Source organism: Silurus meridionalis, chromosome 20, assembly GCF_014805685.1.
Source record: "Silurus meridionalis isolate SWU-2019-XX chromosome 20, ASM1480568v1, whole genome shotgun sequence".
Lineage (NCBI taxonomy): Eukaryota > Metazoa > Chordata > Actinopteri > Siluriformes > Siluridae > Silurus > Silurus meridionalis.
In genome coordinates this window covers 10,096,418-10,116,771 of record NC_060903.1, presented here as the reverse complement: position 1 = coordinate 10,116,771, position 20,354 = coordinate 10,096,418, and the positions used below count along the sequence as shown (strand labels likewise).

General features: G+C 37.9%; 3 protein-coding genes across 7 annotated transcripts in view; 2 read left to right on the top strand and 1 right to left on the bottom strand.

Moving 5' to 3' along the window:
* The window catches only part of capn10 (calpain 10), a 59,737-nt gene extending 58,714 nt beyond the window's left edge, over positions 1-1,023 (top strand). The window contains exon 16 of one of the 5 annotated variants that reach the window (XM_046875903.1): positions 122-1,023. In XM_046875903.1, coding sequence (XP_046731859.1) covers positions 122-159 — 38 coding nt within the window. In that variant the 3' untranslated portion in view covers positions 160-1,023. The remainder of the gene's footprint in view (positions 1-121) is intronic. The other 4 variants (XM_046875900.1, XM_046875901.1, XM_046875902.1 and 1 more) reach the window with 4 other exon arrangements.
* Positions 1,024-1,464: 441 nt separating this feature from the next.
* Positions 1,465-7,836, top strand: eif4e2 (eukaryotic translation initiation factor 4E family member 2). The gene is made up of 8 exons (XM_046875905.1): positions 1,465-1,622; positions 4,589-4,700; positions 4,811-4,945; positions 5,476-5,580; positions 5,740-5,892; positions 6,440-6,576; positions 6,741-6,818; positions 6,947-7,836. The coding sequence occupies exons 1-7, from the start codon at positions 1,603-1,605 to the stop codon at positions 6,787-6,789; spliced, it is 711 nt and encodes a 236-aa protein (XP_046731861.1). The 5' UTR covers positions 1,465-1,602; the 3' UTR covers positions 6,790-6,818; positions 6,947-7,836.
* Positions 7,837-11,939: 4,103 nt separating this feature from the next.
* Positions 11,940-20,137, bottom strand: LOC124403258 (phospholipid scramblase family member 5). The gene is made up of 8 exons (XM_046876918.1): positions 20,063-20,137; positions 18,288-18,599; positions 17,218-17,289; positions 15,187-15,379; positions 14,679-14,790; positions 13,030-13,129; positions 12,859-12,917; positions 11,940-12,765 (listed from the first exon to the last, which is right to left on the bottom strand). Exons 2-8 carry the CDS (start codon positions 18,586-18,588, stop codon positions 12,739-12,741), a joined length of 864 nt encoding a protein of 287 aa, XP_046732874.1. The 5' UTR covers positions 18,589-18,599; positions 20,063-20,137; the 3' UTR covers positions 11,940-12,738.
* Between the last annotated feature and the right edge of the window lie 217 nt (positions 20,138-20,354).

Sequence of the window (20,354 nt, the reverse complement as noted above, 5' to 3'; positions counted from 1 at the left end):
AATAGTTCAATGTCAGTATTTATTTTACTTTGATACGATTGGCAAACAAAATTTTTGAGCAAAATATTTACCAAGCCTTATTGTAAAGCACTAATGCTGTTTTTTTCCTGTTACTTTTCAGACTTCCCATGTCTCTGTGATGGGGCTGTAGTGTTTTGAAGGGTTGCTCTTTCTGTCTCCAGTTTTCTGCTGATGTGGTTTGTTTATACTGGCCTTAGATGAAAGCCACAGAGTTTACGTCACATTTAGTACATCTTGTCTACTGAGCCAACTCTAATGAATGCCGATGGCACACTGCCCTGCCATCTAATAGGAGCTATTGAAGCTGCCGCCCATGCCATGGTCTCTCTCTTCGTTTTTTATAAGCACTGTGCTGCCATACAATGATCAGTTGAAAGCAAAGTGTCCCACCATCAAGAACAAAGAGATCACTCAGGGAGAGTTACCGGCTGACCCACACAGAGCTGGTGTGCCTGCCAACAGCTAAACCAGGTTTGAGAGAGTGTTGAACAAGTCAGCTTTCATGCCTTTTGAAGTTTGAAGTGGCTCTGTTAGAACAGCACATTTTATAGCCCATGTTGTAAATATTTGATCAAAATATTACTTTGGTACAATCCCAACACAGTAAAACATTTTGTTGGGTAAATTAAATGTGTATTTTCATTTTCCTTTTGCTCGGCATGTTTATATTATGTGTTTGTGTTTACAATTAACAAATAAACTAGTGTAAGGAAAAGCAATTGTGTTTAAATTACTCTGTGACTAACTTTTTTTTATTATGTACCCGTTTCTTGCGGAAAATTAGGATGAAGGACCAAATTGCAACCTTAATCTAGACTAGATGGCCTGATCAGCAGTCCAGCGAGGCCTGAGATATGCACAGTTTGATGATTTCCCTGCTAAAGATGCCCATTTCCATAATCACCTGAATAATAAAATGTAGATACATTTTGCCACGGCCTTACACAATATTTGAATGCCTTTTTAAAATACATTTTTACAGTTAAATTTATCTATCTAGTTCAAAATAAAGAGTTTTCTGCATCTGATTTAATATTCCCCTGCAGTGTGAAATATTTAACCAGTATTAATTTTCATATTTATTGGCCTATTTTTTTCACTCATTGTCTTGGAAGGTCTGTTTTCTTTTTCTTTGCTCGAATAAGAGTCAGCAAACCTGCAGCCATAATGGCAGAGATCACACAAGACTAAAACTGACTGGATCAGTGTTACAACTAATACCAAAGTAAGCATGTCACAGCTTATATATGAAATGGTTCAACCATTAAGTACAAAATATTTCGGCCCATTCACACGTGTAAACAAAATGAAAATTCTACTTCAGTACGCAGATCTAATGGTAATATACCAGACCGCTTGTTCGAATATATACTTTTTGGTTTACTAAAACAAATGAAAAAACACGCTGTTCTATATATAGGCTTTTTCCAAACGAGTTGCGTGCACGCATGCGCGGTCCGCTCACCACCGAGCCAGGATGCTCGTGCTCGCTAAGCGCTCGTGTGCGCGCCGCTGATGTTGCGGATTTGACGGGTCGGCCGCCGGGACAGCGAGCGGAGGAAGACCGGAACTTAGGAAATAATGAACAACAAATTTGACGCGTGAGTAGACGGAAGCCACCGAAACTCGCCGCCGTCCCTAATTTAGCTGTTCCCGTAGTCAGTGGAAATCCTTTGGCTCAAGCCTTCCTTCCCGTGTAGCCGTAGCGAAGAGGAATGAGAGGTGTGTCTGTCACACGCGTACATGTCTACAGCTCTCAGTGGGATGCATTGCAGCGACACAAACTTACATTGTTTGGAGTGTCTGCATAAAACGAATGTTAACCAGGTGCACGACATACACGTGCATTAATAGAGTGGACAGTGAGGCGGCCTCGTAGGCCGCAAATTAATCCCCGGGTTCATCGTGAGCTTCTATCCGTGAGAAAGTCCACTGGAAGCCGCTGTACACTGGCTGACTCTCCCTTCTGCATTAAACATTAAAATTGCTCACATTTGCATCTTGCAGGATTATTTATGATTAGTGCACTTCTAGTAAAATCTCCCTTGTAGGTTTTACATGACAAATCACTAGGCCTGAAAGTAAAGTTTTTTTGCACGAGACTTATTTAGTGCTGTCTTTATAAATGTGCAGCAGAGCAGTGCGCCTCAAACGGGTCAGTGAAGCATATCCAGCCTGAGTTTTCAGTGGCGCTTGAAAAGCATCACTATTACAATTGTTCGAAATATTATTTTTGTTCAAGTTGTGGAAATAAATATTATCCAAGCTGTTCTTATAGTTATTTGCTTCTTTTTGACTCTCTTTAGTCCAACTATAATTCCCAAACGGGGCGGTTTATTAATATTGATAGCTGATAATGCCAGTGAAAAGTTTACTTTCTGTTTTTTATTCTGAGTACTCAAATTGTTTCAAAAGACCTTGATCCCATATGCACATACAGTACATACATATGCACACAGTACATACATTATATATATTTATATATATATATATATATATATATATATATATATATATATATATATACATATAATACACACACACACACACACACACACACACACACACACACACACAACACAATATACACAATATCACGGTGCTGCTGTATGTTAGACACATGGCTTCTCCCCCTTCTGATTGAGGATGCCCCAGAGGTGCTCAATGGCGTTCAGGTCTGGAGACATACTTGGCCATTACATCACCTTCAGCTTCCTCAGCAAGGCAGGTGTACTCACTTTTGTTGCCAGTTATTTAGACAATAATGGCTATATGCTGAGTTGTGTCAGATCACAGTAAATCTGTTCAGCTATACAAGCTGCACATTGACTATTATAAAAATATATCCAAGTTAAAGTATTGTCCCTTGATATACTATATTGGTTGCTGAATCGAAGTGGGTACTCACTTTTGTGAGATACTGTGTGTATGTTTGTTTGTGTGTGTGTGTGTATGTGTATATATATATATATATATATATATATATATATATATATATATAATTTTTTATAACAGTCTGCAAACATCTGGGGATTGAGGAGACAAGTTGCTCAAGTTTAGGAATAGGAATGTTGTCCCATTCTTGTGTAATACAGGCTTCTATTTGTGCAACTGTCTTAAGTCTTCTTTGTCACATCTTCCTCTTTATGATGCGCCAAATGTTTTCTGTGGGTGAAAGATCTGGACTGCAGGCTGGCCATTTCAGTACCCGGATCCTTCTTCTACACAGCCATGATGTTATAATTGATGCAGTATGTGGTCTGGCATTGTCATGTTGGATAAAACTAGGTCTTCCCTGAAAGAGACGACGTCTGAATGGGAGCATATGTTGTTCTAGAACTTGGATATACCTTTCAACATTGATGGTGCCTTTTCAGATGTGTAAGCTGCCCATGCCACATGCACTCATGCAACCCCATTCCATCAGAGATGCAGGCTACTGAACTGAGCGCTGATAACAAGTTGGGGTGTCCTTGTCCTCTTTAGTCCGGATGACATGGTGTCCCAGTTTTCCAAGAAGAACTTTAAATTTTGATTCGTTTGACCACAGAACAGTTTTCCACTTCGCCACAGTCCATTTTAAATGAGCCTTGGCCCAGAGAAAACACCTGCGCTTCTGGATCATGTTTAGATACGGCTTCTTTTTTTTTTTACCTATAAAGTTTTAGCCGGCAACGGCGAATGGCACGGTGGACTGTGCCATTCGAAAGCTCCTATTTAAATTATTGCATTCCTTTTTTTATTCACAATTTGTACAGTGTCCCAATAATATACATACAGTGGAACCCGGTTATGTCGATGTCCTAGGGGGTCGCCAAAAAGCATCGAGATAACCGATGATCGAGATAAACGAAAATCAAAATGGCGGCAATATATTAACGTGCTTGAAATTTATTTATGTACATGATGTGCATTAATAAATGAGAATGTGCATGCACGTGTTTTTTGAGGGTTTTTTTACACAACAGCGTTTGTTTGATGAAGGCTATAAATATACATACAGTACATGTTTATCTGTCAGGAATCCACCTGCCACGCCCCCTTCGGCCCCCTTCAGCATGTCAGGTGTTTTCTCGGCCGCTTTCTCTGAAGCTCCTGGCTTCAATCGCGCACATATGGTGCTCGTTTAGCATCATCACCAGCTCCTATTTAAACTTCCACACTCTCACTGTCCGTTATTGTTGGTATATGTTGGTTCACGGCGGTCGTTGTTATCGCGCATGCGTATCCCGCCGGCACTCTCTCAACGTCTGCGCTTTTCTTCCCAAAGCGCATCGCGGATTCCCCCCGATCCTGCCGGTGTTCATTCTATGCTTTTGCTGCTCATCCCACGTTCCGCGCCGCAAAGCGCGGCTTTCGCCTCCCGTTCATCGCATAACATTGAACAACAAAAGGCATATATATATATATATATATATATATATATATGCCCATTAGGAAAATTTCTAGTATCATGACTTCAGGAAATTTTAGTTTTGTTTAATTGTTTAATACTTTCAGAAAGTAGTTGCTGCTGCTTTCGTTTTTTAAAATTATTTCTGTTTTTTTTCCTCTGTGGTTATTGCAGTCTAAAAGATGACGATAGTGGAGATCATGACCAGGACAACGGCTCACCGAAAGATGGTGAGAAGGAAAGGAGTGAGGATGAGGAAAAAGACCAAAACACTACTAAGAGGAAGGTGTGTGTCAGTGTATTTGTTGTAATAACAAACAATAATGGCTTGTGACTAACTATCTATGATTCGACTGTACCAAGGCAAAACATTTTTCCTTTTGGAATGTGTTGTAGGCTGTGGTTCCTGGGGCAGGGGAACACCCTCTTCAATATAACTACACATTCTGGTATTCCCGGCGAACCCCAGGAAGACCAGCCAGTACACAGAGCTACGAACAGAACATCAAACAGATTGGCAGCTTTGCTTCGGTTAGTCATGTGCATATTTGTATACCTTAAGAGCCAGGCTTGTGTGTGTGTATGTATGTATGTATGTATGTATGTATGTGTATATGTATGTATATATATATATATATAATATATATATATATATATATATATAATGTGTGTGTGTATATATATGTGTGTGTATATATATATATATATATATATATACACACACACACACACACACACACACACACACACACACACACACACTGGTGATCAAAATTAGAAAACAATTTATAAACAATTGAACAATTCTGAAATAATGTAATCTTCACAGCTCAACAGTTGGAGTTTTTGTCCTGTCTATACCATGCTACCAGAACACCTTTTTGCAATATTTTTAAGCCTGTTAAAATCCTAATGAGTCCAGTTAAACTGATAATCAATCCCCAAACACAAACAAACTTCATAACTAAACAAATGCAAGCACATGCTAACTAATGCACTGTCACTCTTCGAGTCGGGTTTTTGTATATTTCATCAAATCTGATATACAGTCTGTGCCACAGGTGGAGCAGTTCTGGCGGTTTTACAGTCACATGATCAGACCAGGGGATCTGACCGGCCACAGCGACTTCCATCTGTTTAAGGAGGGAATCAAGCCCATGTGGGAGGTGCATATGATAAAGGATTACTCCAGCAATTTATTAATTTAGATCAAGGGAAGCAAAATTTTTTTATTTTTTTAATAAGCCTGGGTGGAATTTTTGTACATTTTTTTTTTTTTTTTTTTTTTTTACTTGTGTCTTTTTACTTGTGTTCTTTGTCCCTAGGATGATGCTAATAAGAGTGGGGGGAAGTGGATAATAAGGCTGCGGAAGGGTCTGGCTTCACGATGCTGGGAGAATCTGATCCTGGCCATGTTGGGTGAGCAGTTCATGGTTGGCGAGGAGATCTGTGGGGCTGTTGTCTCTGTCCGTTTCCAGGTACTAAAACACTAAATCACATCATGTACTTTTGCTTTATTGTACTAATCTAATGGTCTGCAGCTTCACTTCACCAGTCTATAAATTCTGGAAAAGTAACTACAGGTAGTCGTCGACTTACGACCACGATTGGGACCGACAGATCGGTCGTAACACGATTTGGTCATAAGTAGAGTAGGCTATATGTACTGTGAAATGATGCCGGAAGCTGGTAAAAATGGAAATGAGTGTGTATTATCACGTTGCCTGCATGTTAATGTCCATCTGCAGAGAAGGCAAGACATTGTAAAATATTATTGTGTGCAGGACATCTTTACAAACCATTAAGTGAATTTTTCAAACAATTGGTTTGATTAGTTGTGTGACTCTAGACACTTGGCATAAGATGTTCTTGTTGCACTTGCCCTCGTGACACATTAATTGTGAAGCAAAATTAGTTAAAATAAATAGAAAAATTGGGCCCGGCTGCATTGCCGAGTATGATGCCATTTAGAGAAGATGGTATAAATTGAGGTAGGTGTCTGTATATGTCTGTGACTGTGTGTAGGAGGATATCATATCTATCTGGAACAAAACGGCGAGTGATCAGGCCACTACTGCTCGCATCAGAGACACGCTTCGTAGAGTCCTTAACCTGCCACCAAACACAATCATGGAGTACAAAACCCACACTGACAGCATCAAGTGAGTGGCTGCACAGAACTACACACATGCTTGCATTAATAGTTTTATCCCAGTCACCAGGGTATAGAACATACACATGACGCATGAACCATGAAGCAGAAATGATTATTCCATTTTAACAAGTATATTTAATATTCGATTTGTGAACATTTTTCTGTGTTCAGGGCTTGGGAGGATTTCCATGGACTGGTGAATGCAAGTGGTGGCCGATAGGTCTTGTTCGTTGGTGTGCCATGCCAGTGGTAGGGTCATTAAAATAAATAAATACATTTAGATATAGCCACTATAATGTAATATTTAGCATTTGATATTTACAATCTCTATTGATCATATTTTCAGTCTCTAATTTCATATGTTCTTTCATTTGTAGGTATAGTTACTTTCAGTGTGGATGAAGAGGACTTTTCTAGGACATCCGACTCACTTATTTATAAAAGTGTTTTTTTTTTGTTTGTTTTTTTAAATACAATACAAAAAGGGATATTGACTACTGGAAAGCCCATTTTCCTGGTCAAAATATCTGATCACCTAAAATGACCCTGAGAGTGAAGGTGAAGTCGGATGACCAGTAACAAATGTTTTTGAATAGTTGTTAAGAAAATCTTAAGTCGGTGCAGAAACAAGCCTCAAAAACCGTTGTGACCTTGGTTCTGAAGAAGGCTGGTTAACAAAACCAAAAGAAATTTGGTGCATTGTTGTACAGAAAGTCACATTGACCTCATCTGGCAAGTTATTCAGCTTCACATAACCATCATTCTTAGATAGCAAGTCCTTTTCTTTTATATTGTCATAAACAGGGGTACATTTTACTATAGTGCAGTATTTTAATTTCAGTGTTTAAAAATGTTTTGCTTTTGAAATTGTAAAAAACAAAAAATATATTTTCAAAGTTTTTTGAAGAGATATATGATGGAATTTGCTCTTGATCATTTTTGTTTTTAAGCCGAGTGTGTTGAAGCTTAAAAGCCTAAAAGATATCGCACTGTGCCTGCTTCCCAGAAGCACTCAGCATTCTGTGATTTTGCCTTGGAAAGAAATTTTCTAAATTGTGCTGTCAGCCTAAAAAAGAAATCCTGATTCTCCTTTACCACCAAACAGAATTGAAAAATAAGAACTGTTGTGGATTTGGAGATTGGGGTTGAACATGGTTTGTCTACATCTCTTACATACTGCCTGGATTTATAAACGCATATGTTCAAAGTAATGTTTGGATTACAGATGACTGAAAGCAATAAACGTCAAATATGCAGCTGCTGCTAATACTGGCTTGTGGTGTGATGTACTTTTGGCAGGGTTAAAGATGGAGGAAACACAGTGGCCTGTAAGCGATCTCATCTGTACTTAAGCTTCACTCAATTTAACATTTAAATGAAAGTGGTAACGAGGTTGTCTATGCCATTTTACATTCCAGTGTACTTTATATGGCTGTAAAATTTGGAAATTAGAGGAAGCACTGACTAATGAATGACGAATTATTTGTCCCAATAATATCATGAGTAAAAAATAAAATAAAATCAGGACCAAAAAAGCTAATGAGCATAGTATGGGGGATGGTAAGGGAGGCAAAGTTTAAAAAATAAAAGTTTTTTAGTTAAAAAATATTTAAAATAAATTAGACCACACATGCCAAAAGTGGGTCAAATTAATGCTTATTGGCTGCAATTTGTTATTTATATATTAGGTAGCAAGTGAACATTTTGTCAACAAAATTAATGTGTTAGAAGCAGGAAAATTAGCAGACTAGATGACTGGGTCGTAGCGTCTCTGCAGCTTATGTGGTTTGTTCCCAGTCTGCAGTGGTCAGTATCTATTAAAGTGGTTGAAAAAAAGAACAGTGGTGAACTGGCAACAGGGTCATGTGTGACCAAGGCTCATTGATGTACATGGGGAGCAAAGGCTGGCCTCTGTGGGCCAATCCAACAGATGAGCTTTTGTAGCTCAAATTAGTGGTTGCCTTTACCTTCAGCTTCCTCAGCTAAGCGGTTGTTATCTTGGCAGTGTGTTTCTGACAGGGAGGGCATCATGTTTTGCATCAGAAAGTAACAGTACATGTTGGAATCCATGTATCCCTCAATAAACTGCAACTCCCCAGTACTAGGAGAACCCATGCTGTCCCAGACCTTAATGATACCACCACTATGCTTGACTGTAGGTAAGACACAATTTTCTTGGTACACCTTACCGTGGTGTCGCCACTATATGAGCAAAACTGTTTTATCTTAGTCTCATCAGACCACAGGACATGGTTCCAGTAATTCATGCTTTTTGCAGACTTTCTTGTCAGCCAGCTTCAGAGCTTCATGCCTCCTTCTGGGACAATGGCCATGCAAACCAACATGTTGCAGTGTGCAGCGTATGGTTTGAGCACTGACAAGTGGACCTTACTTTTGCAACCTCTAAAGCAATTCTGGCAGCACTCATGAGTCTGTTTTTTAAAGCCAGTTTCTGCACCTGACGCACAGCATGAGGACTAAACTTTTTTGATTGATCCTTGCGAGGCCTGTTCCGAGTGAAACCTGTCTTGGAAAACCTCTGTATAACCCTGGCCACTGTACTGTACCTTAGTTTCAGAGTGTTACCAAACTTTTTATAGCCTAGGGCATCTTTGAGTAGAGCAACAATTCTAATTCTCACATCCTCGAAATTTTCAGCCATGATATGCCATCTTGAACATCCAATGGTCAGTATGAGAGAATTGTACTCAAAGCACAAAATTTTAACTGCTCTAATACAAGACACAAATTGTATGGTCCTGTCAAGCAGACAAAAACATGAACATAAAGAACAGGACATGTGGCTTTGCATGGTTAAGCAATGTACAGCTGTTTTTACTTAGAGTGTACTATATCGGTGAAGGCCCGGGTTACCAACGACCGACACAGGTTTTGTTAGCCAACAGGGTATCAGTGAAAATTGGGATACTGTTGGCCAAAGGAGAGGAGGAACACATCTACAGAGACAGCAGGGGAATGAGATGTAGAGGAGAGTGGAGATTAGAGTTTGTAATTTTAATGTTGGTTCTATGACTGGTAAAGGGAGAGAGGTGGCTGATATAATGAAGAGGAGAAAGGTAGATATGTTGTGTGTTCAGGAGACCAAGTGGAAGGGGAGTAAGACCAGGAACATTGGGGGGGGAGGGGGTTTAAACTGTTCTATCATGGTGTGGATGGAAGAGTCCAAGGGGCTGTAGGGGTAATTTCGAAGGAAGAGTACAGTAAGAGTGTAGTAGAGGCTTTCTCTCCCCATCCCGAGGCTTCCTGAGGTTTGGCCAGCTCCAGTCACGTCCCTCCTCATGAAGATTATGGACTTTAAAGAAGTAGATGCCAAACTCGCAAACATCCTGAACCATCTAGAGACGTACCAGTGCCAATTGGATCCCACTGCATGTGTGGAGTTTGACATTGGACTTCCTGAAGTGTTTAAAGGCTCTGGCATGGAGAAGCTGATGCTGGATCTGTGATGATCACAAATGTTGAGCTCAGTAGCTTCTACTTTTATACCAAAGACTGTTAAAAGAACATTTACTTATAATCTTATACTCCAGTGCTCATGTTAGTTCTCACTCTCCAGTGTTCTGTATTGTTGAAAGATTTATGATCAAACTCTTGATGTCACCCAAATGAGGATGGGTTCCGCTTTTGAGTCTGGTTCCTCTCAAGGTTTCTTCCTCATTACATCTAAGGGAGTTTTTCCTTGCCACAGTCACCATGGCTTGCTCATCAGGGATAAATGAACACCATTCACCTTGACTGTTGATTTCTGTAAAGCTGCTTTGAGACAATGTCTGTTGTGAAAAGCGCTATACAAATAAACTTGACTTGACTAGAGGTGAAGAGATTTTCTGATAGGGTGATTAATGTGAAGCTGGAAGTTGAAGGGGTGTCATTAATGTAAGTGGGTTGTGAGATGGAGGAGAAAAAAAATTCTGGAGTGAGTTAGATGAAGTGGTGAAAAGTGTATCTAGGAAAGAAAGATTGGTGATTGGGGCAGACTTCAATGGCCATGTTGGTGAAGAAAACAGAGGTGATGAGGAGGTGATGGGTAGGTATGGCCTTAAGGAGAGGAATGTGGAAGGGCAGATGGTGGTAAATTTTGCTAATTGAATGGAAATGGCAGTGGTAAACACTTATTTTAAGAAGATGAAGAGGGGCATGTGATCTGTGACACAGCTAGGTAGGGTGACAACTGAAAAGAGAAAGGAAGAAAGAGATGTGGTGGTGCAATAAGCAAGTGCAGGAAAGCATAAGGATTCGGGGTTCAGGAGAGAGATGAGAAAAGTAGGCAGGAGTATAAGAAGATGTGGCAGCATGTGATGAGGGATGTGGCAAAAACAAAGGTAAATGCATATGAAGAGCTTATAAGAAGTTGGACACTAAGGAAGGAGAAAAGGATTTGTACCGATTGGCCAGGCAGAGAGACCGAGCAGGGAAGGATGTACTACAAGTTAGAGCAATAAAAAAAAGCAGATGTAAATGTGTTGACTAGTGAGGAGAGTGTGTTGAGGAGGTGGAGGGAGTATTTTGAGCAGCTGATGAATGAGGAAAATGAGAGAGAGAAGGTTGGATGATGTGGAGATGGTGAAGCAGGAAGTGGATAGGATTAGTAAGGAGGAAGTGAGAGCAGCTATTAAGAGGATGAGAAGTGGAAAGTCTGTTGGACCAGATGACATTCCAAAAGAAACATGAAGGTGTTTAGTAAAGATGGCAGTGGAGTTTTAACAAGATTGTTTAACAGGATTTGGGAAGGTGAGAGGATGCCTGAGAAGTGGAGGAGGAGTGTGCTGGTACCGATTTTTAAGAATAAGGGAGATGTGCAGACCTCCAGTAACTTCAGGGGAATAAAGTTGATCATTCACACCATGAAGTTATGTGACAGCCATGCTGAGAGAAGAGGTGACCATCTGTGAGCAACAGTATGGTTTCATGCCGAAAAACAGCACCACAGATGCATTATTTTTTTTGAGGATGTTGATGAAGTATAGAGAAGGTCAGAAGGAGTTGCTTTGTGTGTTTGTGATTTAGCAAAAGTTGTGATATTGTCAGGAGTGTCAATAAAGTATGTGAGGGTGGTGCAGGAAAAGTATGAGGACAGTGTGACAGCAATGAAGTGTGCAGTGGGAATGGCAGACTGGTTCAAGGTGGAGGATGGGCTCTGAGCCCTTTACCGTTTGCAGTGGTGATGGACAGGTTGAAGTGGAATTGACTAAAAGACAGGAGGTGGAGCTAGAAGTGGCAGCGCTGAAGATGCTAAGATTTTCATTGAGAGTGATGAGGATGGACAGGATTAGAAATAAGTTTATTAGAGGGACAGCACATGGAGGGGGCTTTGGGGACAAGGTGAGTGAGGTGCAATTGAGATGGTTTGGACATGTGCAGAGGAGGGACATGGGATATATAAGGAGAAGAATGCTGAGGATGGAGCCACCAGGAAAGAGGAAAAGCAGAAGGCCAAGGAGAAGGTTTGACACAGCTGACATAGACACTGCTCCCAAGTCACTCAGCTGTTGGAAAAGCTTGCAAAAAAGAGGTATTTCCTGAGAAGAGCATGCATCACTAGAACCATATCTTTGGTCATGAATTCCTGTAATTTTTTGGAAATTTTTTAAAATGGTCAACATATATAGATAGATTTGTCAAAATGATAATGACCCAATCATACAAAATAAATGCTTGAATGCTTTTACAAAAGCAAAATCACTGGTGTGCTGTAGTCATCTCAGACTCTGTATTTTAAACATCTGAAAAATGCTGGAAATAAAGTGAAAAACTTGTAAGGTGCAAGCAATTTGAACTAAATAGACATTCATAATATCAGTCTAGATACAGCCCTAATATTTAGTTTAATTTCAAATCCAATCTGCTGCCATACACTTTGAATCACAAGCAACAAAAATACCAAATTTTAAATTGCATACATGAGTGTAGAATCTTTACCTGGAGGTGATAGTGATGTAAATAATGATTTGTCTTGAAATTGCATTTTACTCCAGCTACATTATAACTTAAGCCATGTATTTAATTTAAATCAAGATACTCATATTAAACTCCAGTAGTTCAAAGTTTTATTATATAATTCTGTCATTACAGTGTCTAAAAATTCAATAAATTCATTATTGGAGATGCATGTTTCTGACTTTCATAGTCCAATGGTGCTGGTTTTGGTTCAGCTCATTTCAAAAAACATATGATTCTGGGGAAAATAAAAAATAATATTTAGTGTTCTCACATTATGCTGAAATTCACTTAGGTATATATAATTGAGATTTTAAATTAAGAGACTTACCAAGAGAAATGTACCAGCTAGAAGTAACACTTTGGTATTCACATCCATGTTGTCAGAGACTAAGGGAAGAGCACAATTAATAGGTAACATTAGTCAGAGGTCCATCAACCCAATCTGTTTATGATTTAAACAAAAAATCTCATTTAAATAAATAAAAACTGTGTTTCTCACCATTAAACCCAAAATGTTCATGGTCAATATTGCAGCTTTCATTGTATCCTGGCCACTTTTTCCATATTGTTCCAATGCGCTCACCAATCATGGAGACAACCTAAGGTTTTCATCAAGTGTTATAAGCAAAATCTTTAGTATTTTATAGCTTTGGTTGTATCTTTACCGAGACGGAAATATGGCTGTCTTTTGGAAAAAAGAATTAAAAGTTAATCTGTCTGGAAACCTTTGTACATTGAAGAACACAGTTATTGGGTTAAACTAAAAGCAAAAGCCATGTGTGTTTAGTTTCATTAGAAGATTTGTAAATTTACAGAATTTTTTCCAAGGTTTTTTTTAATCCTTAGATATAACTCCTGGTTCAATAGGCTGATGGTGTTAGTAATCTGCAAACCTATCATGGGGGTGAGTCTTACTAAAGTGAGGCAAGTCTAACTGTGTGCTTTAGAGCAGTGGTCCCCAACCCTTGGGCCGGCACCGGTCCGTAGGTCAATTGGTACCAGGCCGCACAGAAAGAATACATGACTTACATTATTTTCTTTTTATTTATTATCTGATACTGAACGATGTTTTATTTTGCAAAATTACCAGATTCTCTCCACCACATCTGTCTATGACTCACTCTTGATGCATGTCATGATGCCTCGGTCACATGTCTTACCTACATCCGCTACCTCCTTAAAGGGGCTGTTCCGCCCGGTAACACATAATACATTACCGCTAAATTGACCCCCAAGCTAGCAAAATGAACAAAAAACAACACCGTGTGATCAGAACATACTCCTGAGAACACATTTTCTGCCAACTAAAATTATTCTGTGTGATAAGATAATTATTTAGACCTGCAACCTGGTGGGAAAAGCACAGGTTTTAGAAACTAGAAACCAGCACAGCTGAATGTGGTGTCCTTGATGTACTTTTAAATTACCATAACTAGGTTTACCGTTTCCATATAAGTTCCTCCAGCCCTAAACAGATGGCCAGAAGGTCAGTATTCCCAAATTAACCCAAGGCTATAAATGAATTCCTGACACAAGTGTGATGTTTCAAATCAGTTTTTCTGCAGTTTGGCACGTTTTTAATGGTTTTGAGACATGTTAGTCATTTCTGGCAACAGGGTGATGGTCAAATACATCTGTCATCAGGTTGAAAGAAGGTTGTATGGCCCGAACAATGCATAATCCTGTGAGTTATGGCACAGGCGTTGTCTCCGACCTGGGGAAAGTCACAGAACACAGGCAGGTGATCCTTTTTTCTGGTGCAACTTTGACTCATTGTTGGTCTATCCTTCAGTACCCAGTCACATCAGTGAGCTTTAGGCACTTGTGACTGTGTTGCTGGTTCACTTTTTGTTCTTCCTTGAACCACTTTTGGTAGGTGCTTACCACTGCAGACATGAATACTCCACGGTGTCTGTCATTTTGGCGAAGGTCTGTCCACTTTTTTCATAATTTAAGCATTGTCAATGTCAGTCAGATCCTAATTCTTGCCCATTTTTCCTGATTTTGATTTGCTTGTTTACTTGTTTTATACAACTGTTGTATGATTTATACTTGGATTTTAAAACATAAATTATTTTAGCATTAGGAAAATTTTAACAGACATCCCACAGCGAAAGATGTGATTTAAGCTGGTATGAGGCATCTGACCTGAAACTCTTGGTCAGAGAGGCAGCGGATTGGACAGCAGGAGCCCTCTATCCTTAAGAAGGGAGAGTTTGAAGAGTCACACACCTCAAAGTAGGGTGTGAACATACTCCACCTGAAACATGGGTGACCCATGTTATAGACAGCTACATTGATTTCTTTAGGTGACAGCAAAATATTGATGCAGATTGATCAGCGTCCTATACTTATCAAAAATAAAACTGATAATTTATTTTTTATAAATTTTGTAAATTCCTGAATTCATGTCAAACTAAGTATTACATGGTTTGATACACTTCTGTGAAACCTACCTTTATTTAATTTATAGCAACATCAAGTGTGAACTGTAAATGTACTTGTGGCCTAAAATGGACAACTAGTTCTCTTTACTGAACCTTTTATAAGTATAGTGTTTATGGTTTTTAAGTAAGATATTTAACAGGTATCTACATTCTTAGGCCATATAGTGTATGTACTTTATGTATTATTGGATATTCAGAATTATTTGTACCTCTGGTGGACAGTACCAATGAGATCCCTCTGGGAAGTGTAGACCCTCATTTTCATCAAGCAGCAGCCCAGACAGCACATATCTGCTCTAAGTGGCCTTTCAAATAGAAAGATTTTTTGCTGATCCTGGTCAAAACCCTGCAAAGAACAGGCACGAGCAGGACCACAGCACTGCATACACAAACATGAGCTCTCTGAAAAGCACAAAATACATATTATTATTATATATAGTTATGTGAAAATTTCAATACGCCACCCTCTTTGAATTTTAATGGCTTACATATAGAGGACAAAATTCAAATCACCTGATCCTTAGGAGGTAAAAAAAATTTGATTAAGATTTTGATTTTTTAAATTAGATTTATCTTAAGTTAGATAAATACAAAATACAGCCTCAGATGAACAACACCACATGACCTATTGCAACATGACTATTTATTATACAAAAAAATAAAGCCAAAATGGAGAAAACATTTGTGAAAAAAATAAATACAACCTTAATATTTCCATAAAATGTAATCAAATGTTCTTCATTAACTGATCATCAGCTTAAGTGTGAGCACCTCTATAAAAGTCCAGGTTTTAGCATTTTGCTGGTCTAGAGCATTCAGGTGTGTGTTAACACAATGCCAATGAGGATAGACACCAGCACTGAGCTGAGAGAAGAAATTGAGGCTTGAAACAGAAAGGCAGATTATTCACAAGTGGAAAACATTCAAGACAGCTACCAATCTTCCTAGTAGTTGACATCCCAGCAAATGCACCCCAAGGTCATTGGAATGCTCAGATAAATTGGGAAAAAATATTCACATCTCAGATTCTGCAAGCGTTAGTCTCTCTTTTTTCTTTAAAAAAAGAGAATATGACAGCACACCTTAAGTTAATGTGAACGAACCACAACAAATCTGGTACAATGCCCTTTGGGCAGATAAGACGAAAGTAGAAATATTTGGCAAAACCCAAACAAGACATATCACCACATCTCATACCAGCAGTAAAGCATGGTAGTGAGGGGTGATGATTTGGGTTTGTTTTGTACCCAGGGAAACCTGCAGTCACTAAATTGGCCCTGAACAACTCTGAACAAAAGAGTCAAATGTGAGGTCATCTGTCTGACAGATAAAACAGCCAAAATCAGGTCATGCAACAGGACAATTATCGCAAACATCAGCAAATCTATATAAGAAGAATGGCCCAGTCAAAATCCAGACGTCAACCAGATTAAAATGCTGTGGCAGGACCTTAAGAGAATTTCTAATTAATGGCTGTAACCTCAAAGAACCAAAGAAACAATAATGTGAGGACTAATAAAGTCATATATAACACAAATACTTAACATTACTGCTGCTAAAGGTGGTTCTACAAGCTAGTGAATTATGAAGGGTGCTTAGTATAGTACTTAGTCAAACATGTCCTTCTGGTACATCAAAGCCACAATAATTTCAAGAGATCACAACTTTTCTTAATTTTTGTGTTTGATCTGAACTTTAATTGAAGCTCTTGAACTATATCTGCATGATCTGGGCTGCCTGTGCCTTTGAGCTGTATTTTTCTGTGGGGCAAAAATTATTAAATTAAATTGTAAAGACTTAAATTAGTTTATTTAATGTATATGTGAATAAAATTATAGACCACTGCTTTAGGTACATAATGATACTGTATCACATTACATCTGTTTATATATATATTTTTTACAAAAAGCAAGTGGAAACCAAATATGTAAATATTTTGAAACGCATATTTACGTATAGTGAACATATACTGCTTTACTATTTAATTATATCCAACATCTTTTGATAAAATACTAATACTAATATTTTTCTTTTTCTTTTTTTAAGTGTTTTTTTCATTTGTACATTACACATTTAAACCTTAGCCAAGCAGAGAAATTAATTTTTCTTGTTATTTCTGCGTCCCAAGACAAAGCACACCAAGAAGGATTTTATTACAAGTATTTAGTACAACTACCAAATACTACAATGCGTATGCTAATATATTTCCTTAATATAGAAAGAAAGGGGAAAAAAGTAACCTTCCACGGCCAGAAACAGCTGCCTGGTTTCTGTGGCAACACTGTACATCTTGTGGGAAATGCACCGGGGACCTAAGACACAAAGCAAGAAAAAATGTATGTGACCAGAAATATAAAAGCATGCTTTAGATGAATTAAACTCAATTTTCTTTCCCAGTTTTACTTTTTATTTTTTGTTTCATACAGTTCTGAAATACAAAGGCACTACCAATGTTTTATTACATTTGTGCTTGAAGAATATTTAGGATTGGGGTGAGGACATAATGAAACATAGAGTACTTGATTCTGAGATTGTCAACAGTACTACTTAGATTGTATTAATGCAATTAAACTTTAAAGGTAATGTCTATAGCACATTGTCTTTGTGTAATTTTTGACTTTTTACACATTTAACTGTGAAAGAGAAAATAAAGAGATTGGTGAGAATTGTTTTCATCTGGTAGACAGTCAAACAAAGTACTTCATTGGCTTGTCAATATGCGATTTAGCAAAATCAATCTGAGATTGATTTACCCCTTTGTGACCATGTCCAGGGAAACTGCCTAAAGCCGCATGCACTTTAAATATCTTATTAATTTTTGCAACTGCTGCTCCAGGACCGTCAGTCTGCTAAGAGATGATCTTATAGCCAGTGCGTACACAGTGACAACAAACAGCACAGTAACTACTTTTCTCAATTTAAACTGGCCTTAAAGACTGATTACAAGATTGATGAAGAAAAAAAACAATAAAAAAGGTCATTATAGTCCAAATATTTCTTTTTAGGGTACCTTCATTTATGTCATGCCTTTTTCATTTGTGACATATTTCAGAGAATTGTTGTGGTTTATTGGAGACTTATCTCAGAGAAAAATGCAGTGATATAAATAACAATGCTACTGACCACATTTTGTAGTTGAGGCCAATTATAAAATTAGTTAATGTGTCTTAGGTTTAGAAACTACCAGTTATAATTCTTTAAACACTAGCACTATATGAATAAGCATAAAGATCATTGTGACACTATTTAGTTTTTTACACTTATCAAAATATTATAAAAAAAATATTTAGGTATGGCTCACATATCTTACCCTGAAGCTCAGGTATAGCAGTTATGTGTAGTTGGCTGACTGTTTCCAGAGCAGCCAGACCTGCTGGCAATGTCTCTGTGACACACTGCTCTCCTTTATGTCTGTTTGAATCCAAGACTGCAGCATGGAATGTGGGTGAGAGATGTCCATAGAGGGGACCTTGTGCTGGAGCTGTAGTGGTGGTGAGGTCCTGAGGGTTTGGGGAAGACCTCCACCTATGTTGGAAAGCTCTAAAAAACATCTCAACATGTTTTTCTCTTTCCAGACCATAGGGTAAAGGCTGAGCCATTATAGTGGACATGTCCTGAAAGACTGTATGTGTGCGTGTGTTTGCGCATGTGTGTGTGTGTGAGAGAGAGAGAGAGAGAGAGAGAGAGAGAGAGAGAGAGAGAGAGAGAGAGATTGTAATAGTTTTTATTATTAGGCTTTGATTGTCATGTTTCATTATAAGTAATTAACATAAATGATTCAATGATTCAACATGCATTTTAACAGCTAATGCAAATCAGTCTGCGTATTCAAGTAAAACTACCAAGTGCATGAATTTTCATGTTAACTGAAGTTGTCATTTAAAGAAATTAGCCATTTTTGTATGTGGGAGATGCAATGGCTCCTTTTTATTTGTTTGATTAGTAAAATTTTGACAACTCCCTTATTGGATAAGAAACTAAATGACATCAAGAAACTAATAACTAATTTTATAAATGTTTTGTCACATCAGGACCAGAATTTGCTGATCAAAATCAAGTGCAGAAGCCCACAGTTCCAACCTGGTGACGGTGTTTGACTTTTAGCCAGTTGCATGTAACACTTTTGCCACAACACTATGCCTAAACCTGCCTACCTTGTGTTTTTTTGTGTCTTGCTATTCCAATTTTAAAATTTGACTAATTTATGAATTTTTCATTTGCTCATGTTGTACTATTTGCAGATTGTCTGACATTCTGGTAGCTCTTTTAAGTTTTTGCTTCATGTTTTAGAATTATATATCAATGTCAATAAAATGCCAACCTGCACTTCATCTGTCCCTGAAAAATATTGTATATAAAAATCTATACTATTGATTTAATATTGTAAAATAAAGGTTACTTCAATAATTTGATTACAGTTCCAACAATTAAAAGGCATTTCCACCCATTAATAAAAGGTGTACAAAAACAATTGAAATAAATCTGATTGGCCATTATTTTTGAAATGGCATCTTATAAAAAAAAAGTGAAATGGGGGTAAAAAAAAAAAATCTTAAGTCTTAAAAGTTATAAAAATTAATGTATTAAGTCTAAGTGTATGTAAACCTTTAGACTCTTCTGTTAGCAATACACAAATCCTTTCTGAATGACAGAGGATGCCACATTAGAGTTGTTACTTTTTTCTTTACTTTCTTTTTTCCTTTTTCCTTTCTTTGTCCTTAAACTGTAAAGCTTCAATATCTGAAACATAAATATTCCACTTCTAAAGTTTCGGCCAAATTTACACGCTAGTACAGTTTCTGAATATATACTTCATCGGAAGTTTCTCATAGCGCTCTTAATTTTGCATCCGCATAATAACAAATGAGGACATATAATTCACTAAACCACTAATGTCACCTAAATCACGTAAGGTTTGAAATCACAATTTAATTATATAAAAAACCATAAAAACCTCTGAATTCAAAAAGTGAATCTTTTCTACAGAATGACAAAAGCAGTCATAAGTGCTTCTGCAAATGCTGATTCTTTCCCGTGGTTTTTGTTGATGAATGCAAATGTAAATTTCAGGAAATATTTTATTACCTTTTTTCTGTTGATCTTAGAGTCTCTTGGAAATCCTTATATATTGCAGGTTTTGTGTGTGGGAATGGAAGACTACACTTTAGTGACTCTACTACTTCTACTTCTACCTCTTATACCACCCTCCTGACCCCCTCCCAAATTCCAGGATGTGGTCTTTGTAATACACCACTGAGCCATGTAATTCAGATCCTCCTCAAGACACACACAAGAATTCCTAATTTGACCAATATCACTAAGGAATAACCTTTTGAATTTTCTTTTTAGCATTCCATTAGTACAAGAAAAATTCCAA

Coding starts and splice junctions, on each gene's coding strand:
- LOC124403258 (XM_046876918.1), bottom strand. CDS start 18,588: ATGTCCACTATAATGGCTCAGCCTTTACCCTATGGTCTGGAAAGAGAA. Junction 17,290..18,287: donor TGCTATACCTGAGCTTCAGG/GTAAGATATGTG, acceptor TTTGTGTCTTAG/GTCCCCGGTGCATTTCCCAC. Junction 14,791..15,186: donor ATTGGTACTGTCCACCAGAG/GTACAAATAATT, acceptor CCCATGTTTCAG/GTGGAGTATGTTCACACCCT.
- eif4e2 (XM_046875905.1), top strand. CDS start 1,603: ATGAACAACAAATTTGACGC. Junction 5,581..5,739: donor GAATCAAGCCCATGTGGGAG/GTGCATATGATA, acceptor CTTTGTCCCTAG/GATGATGCTAATAAGAGTGG. Junction 6,577..6,740: donor ACCCACACTGACAGCATCAA/GTGAGTGGCTGC, acceptor TTCTGTGTTCAG/GGCTTGGGAGGATTTCCATG.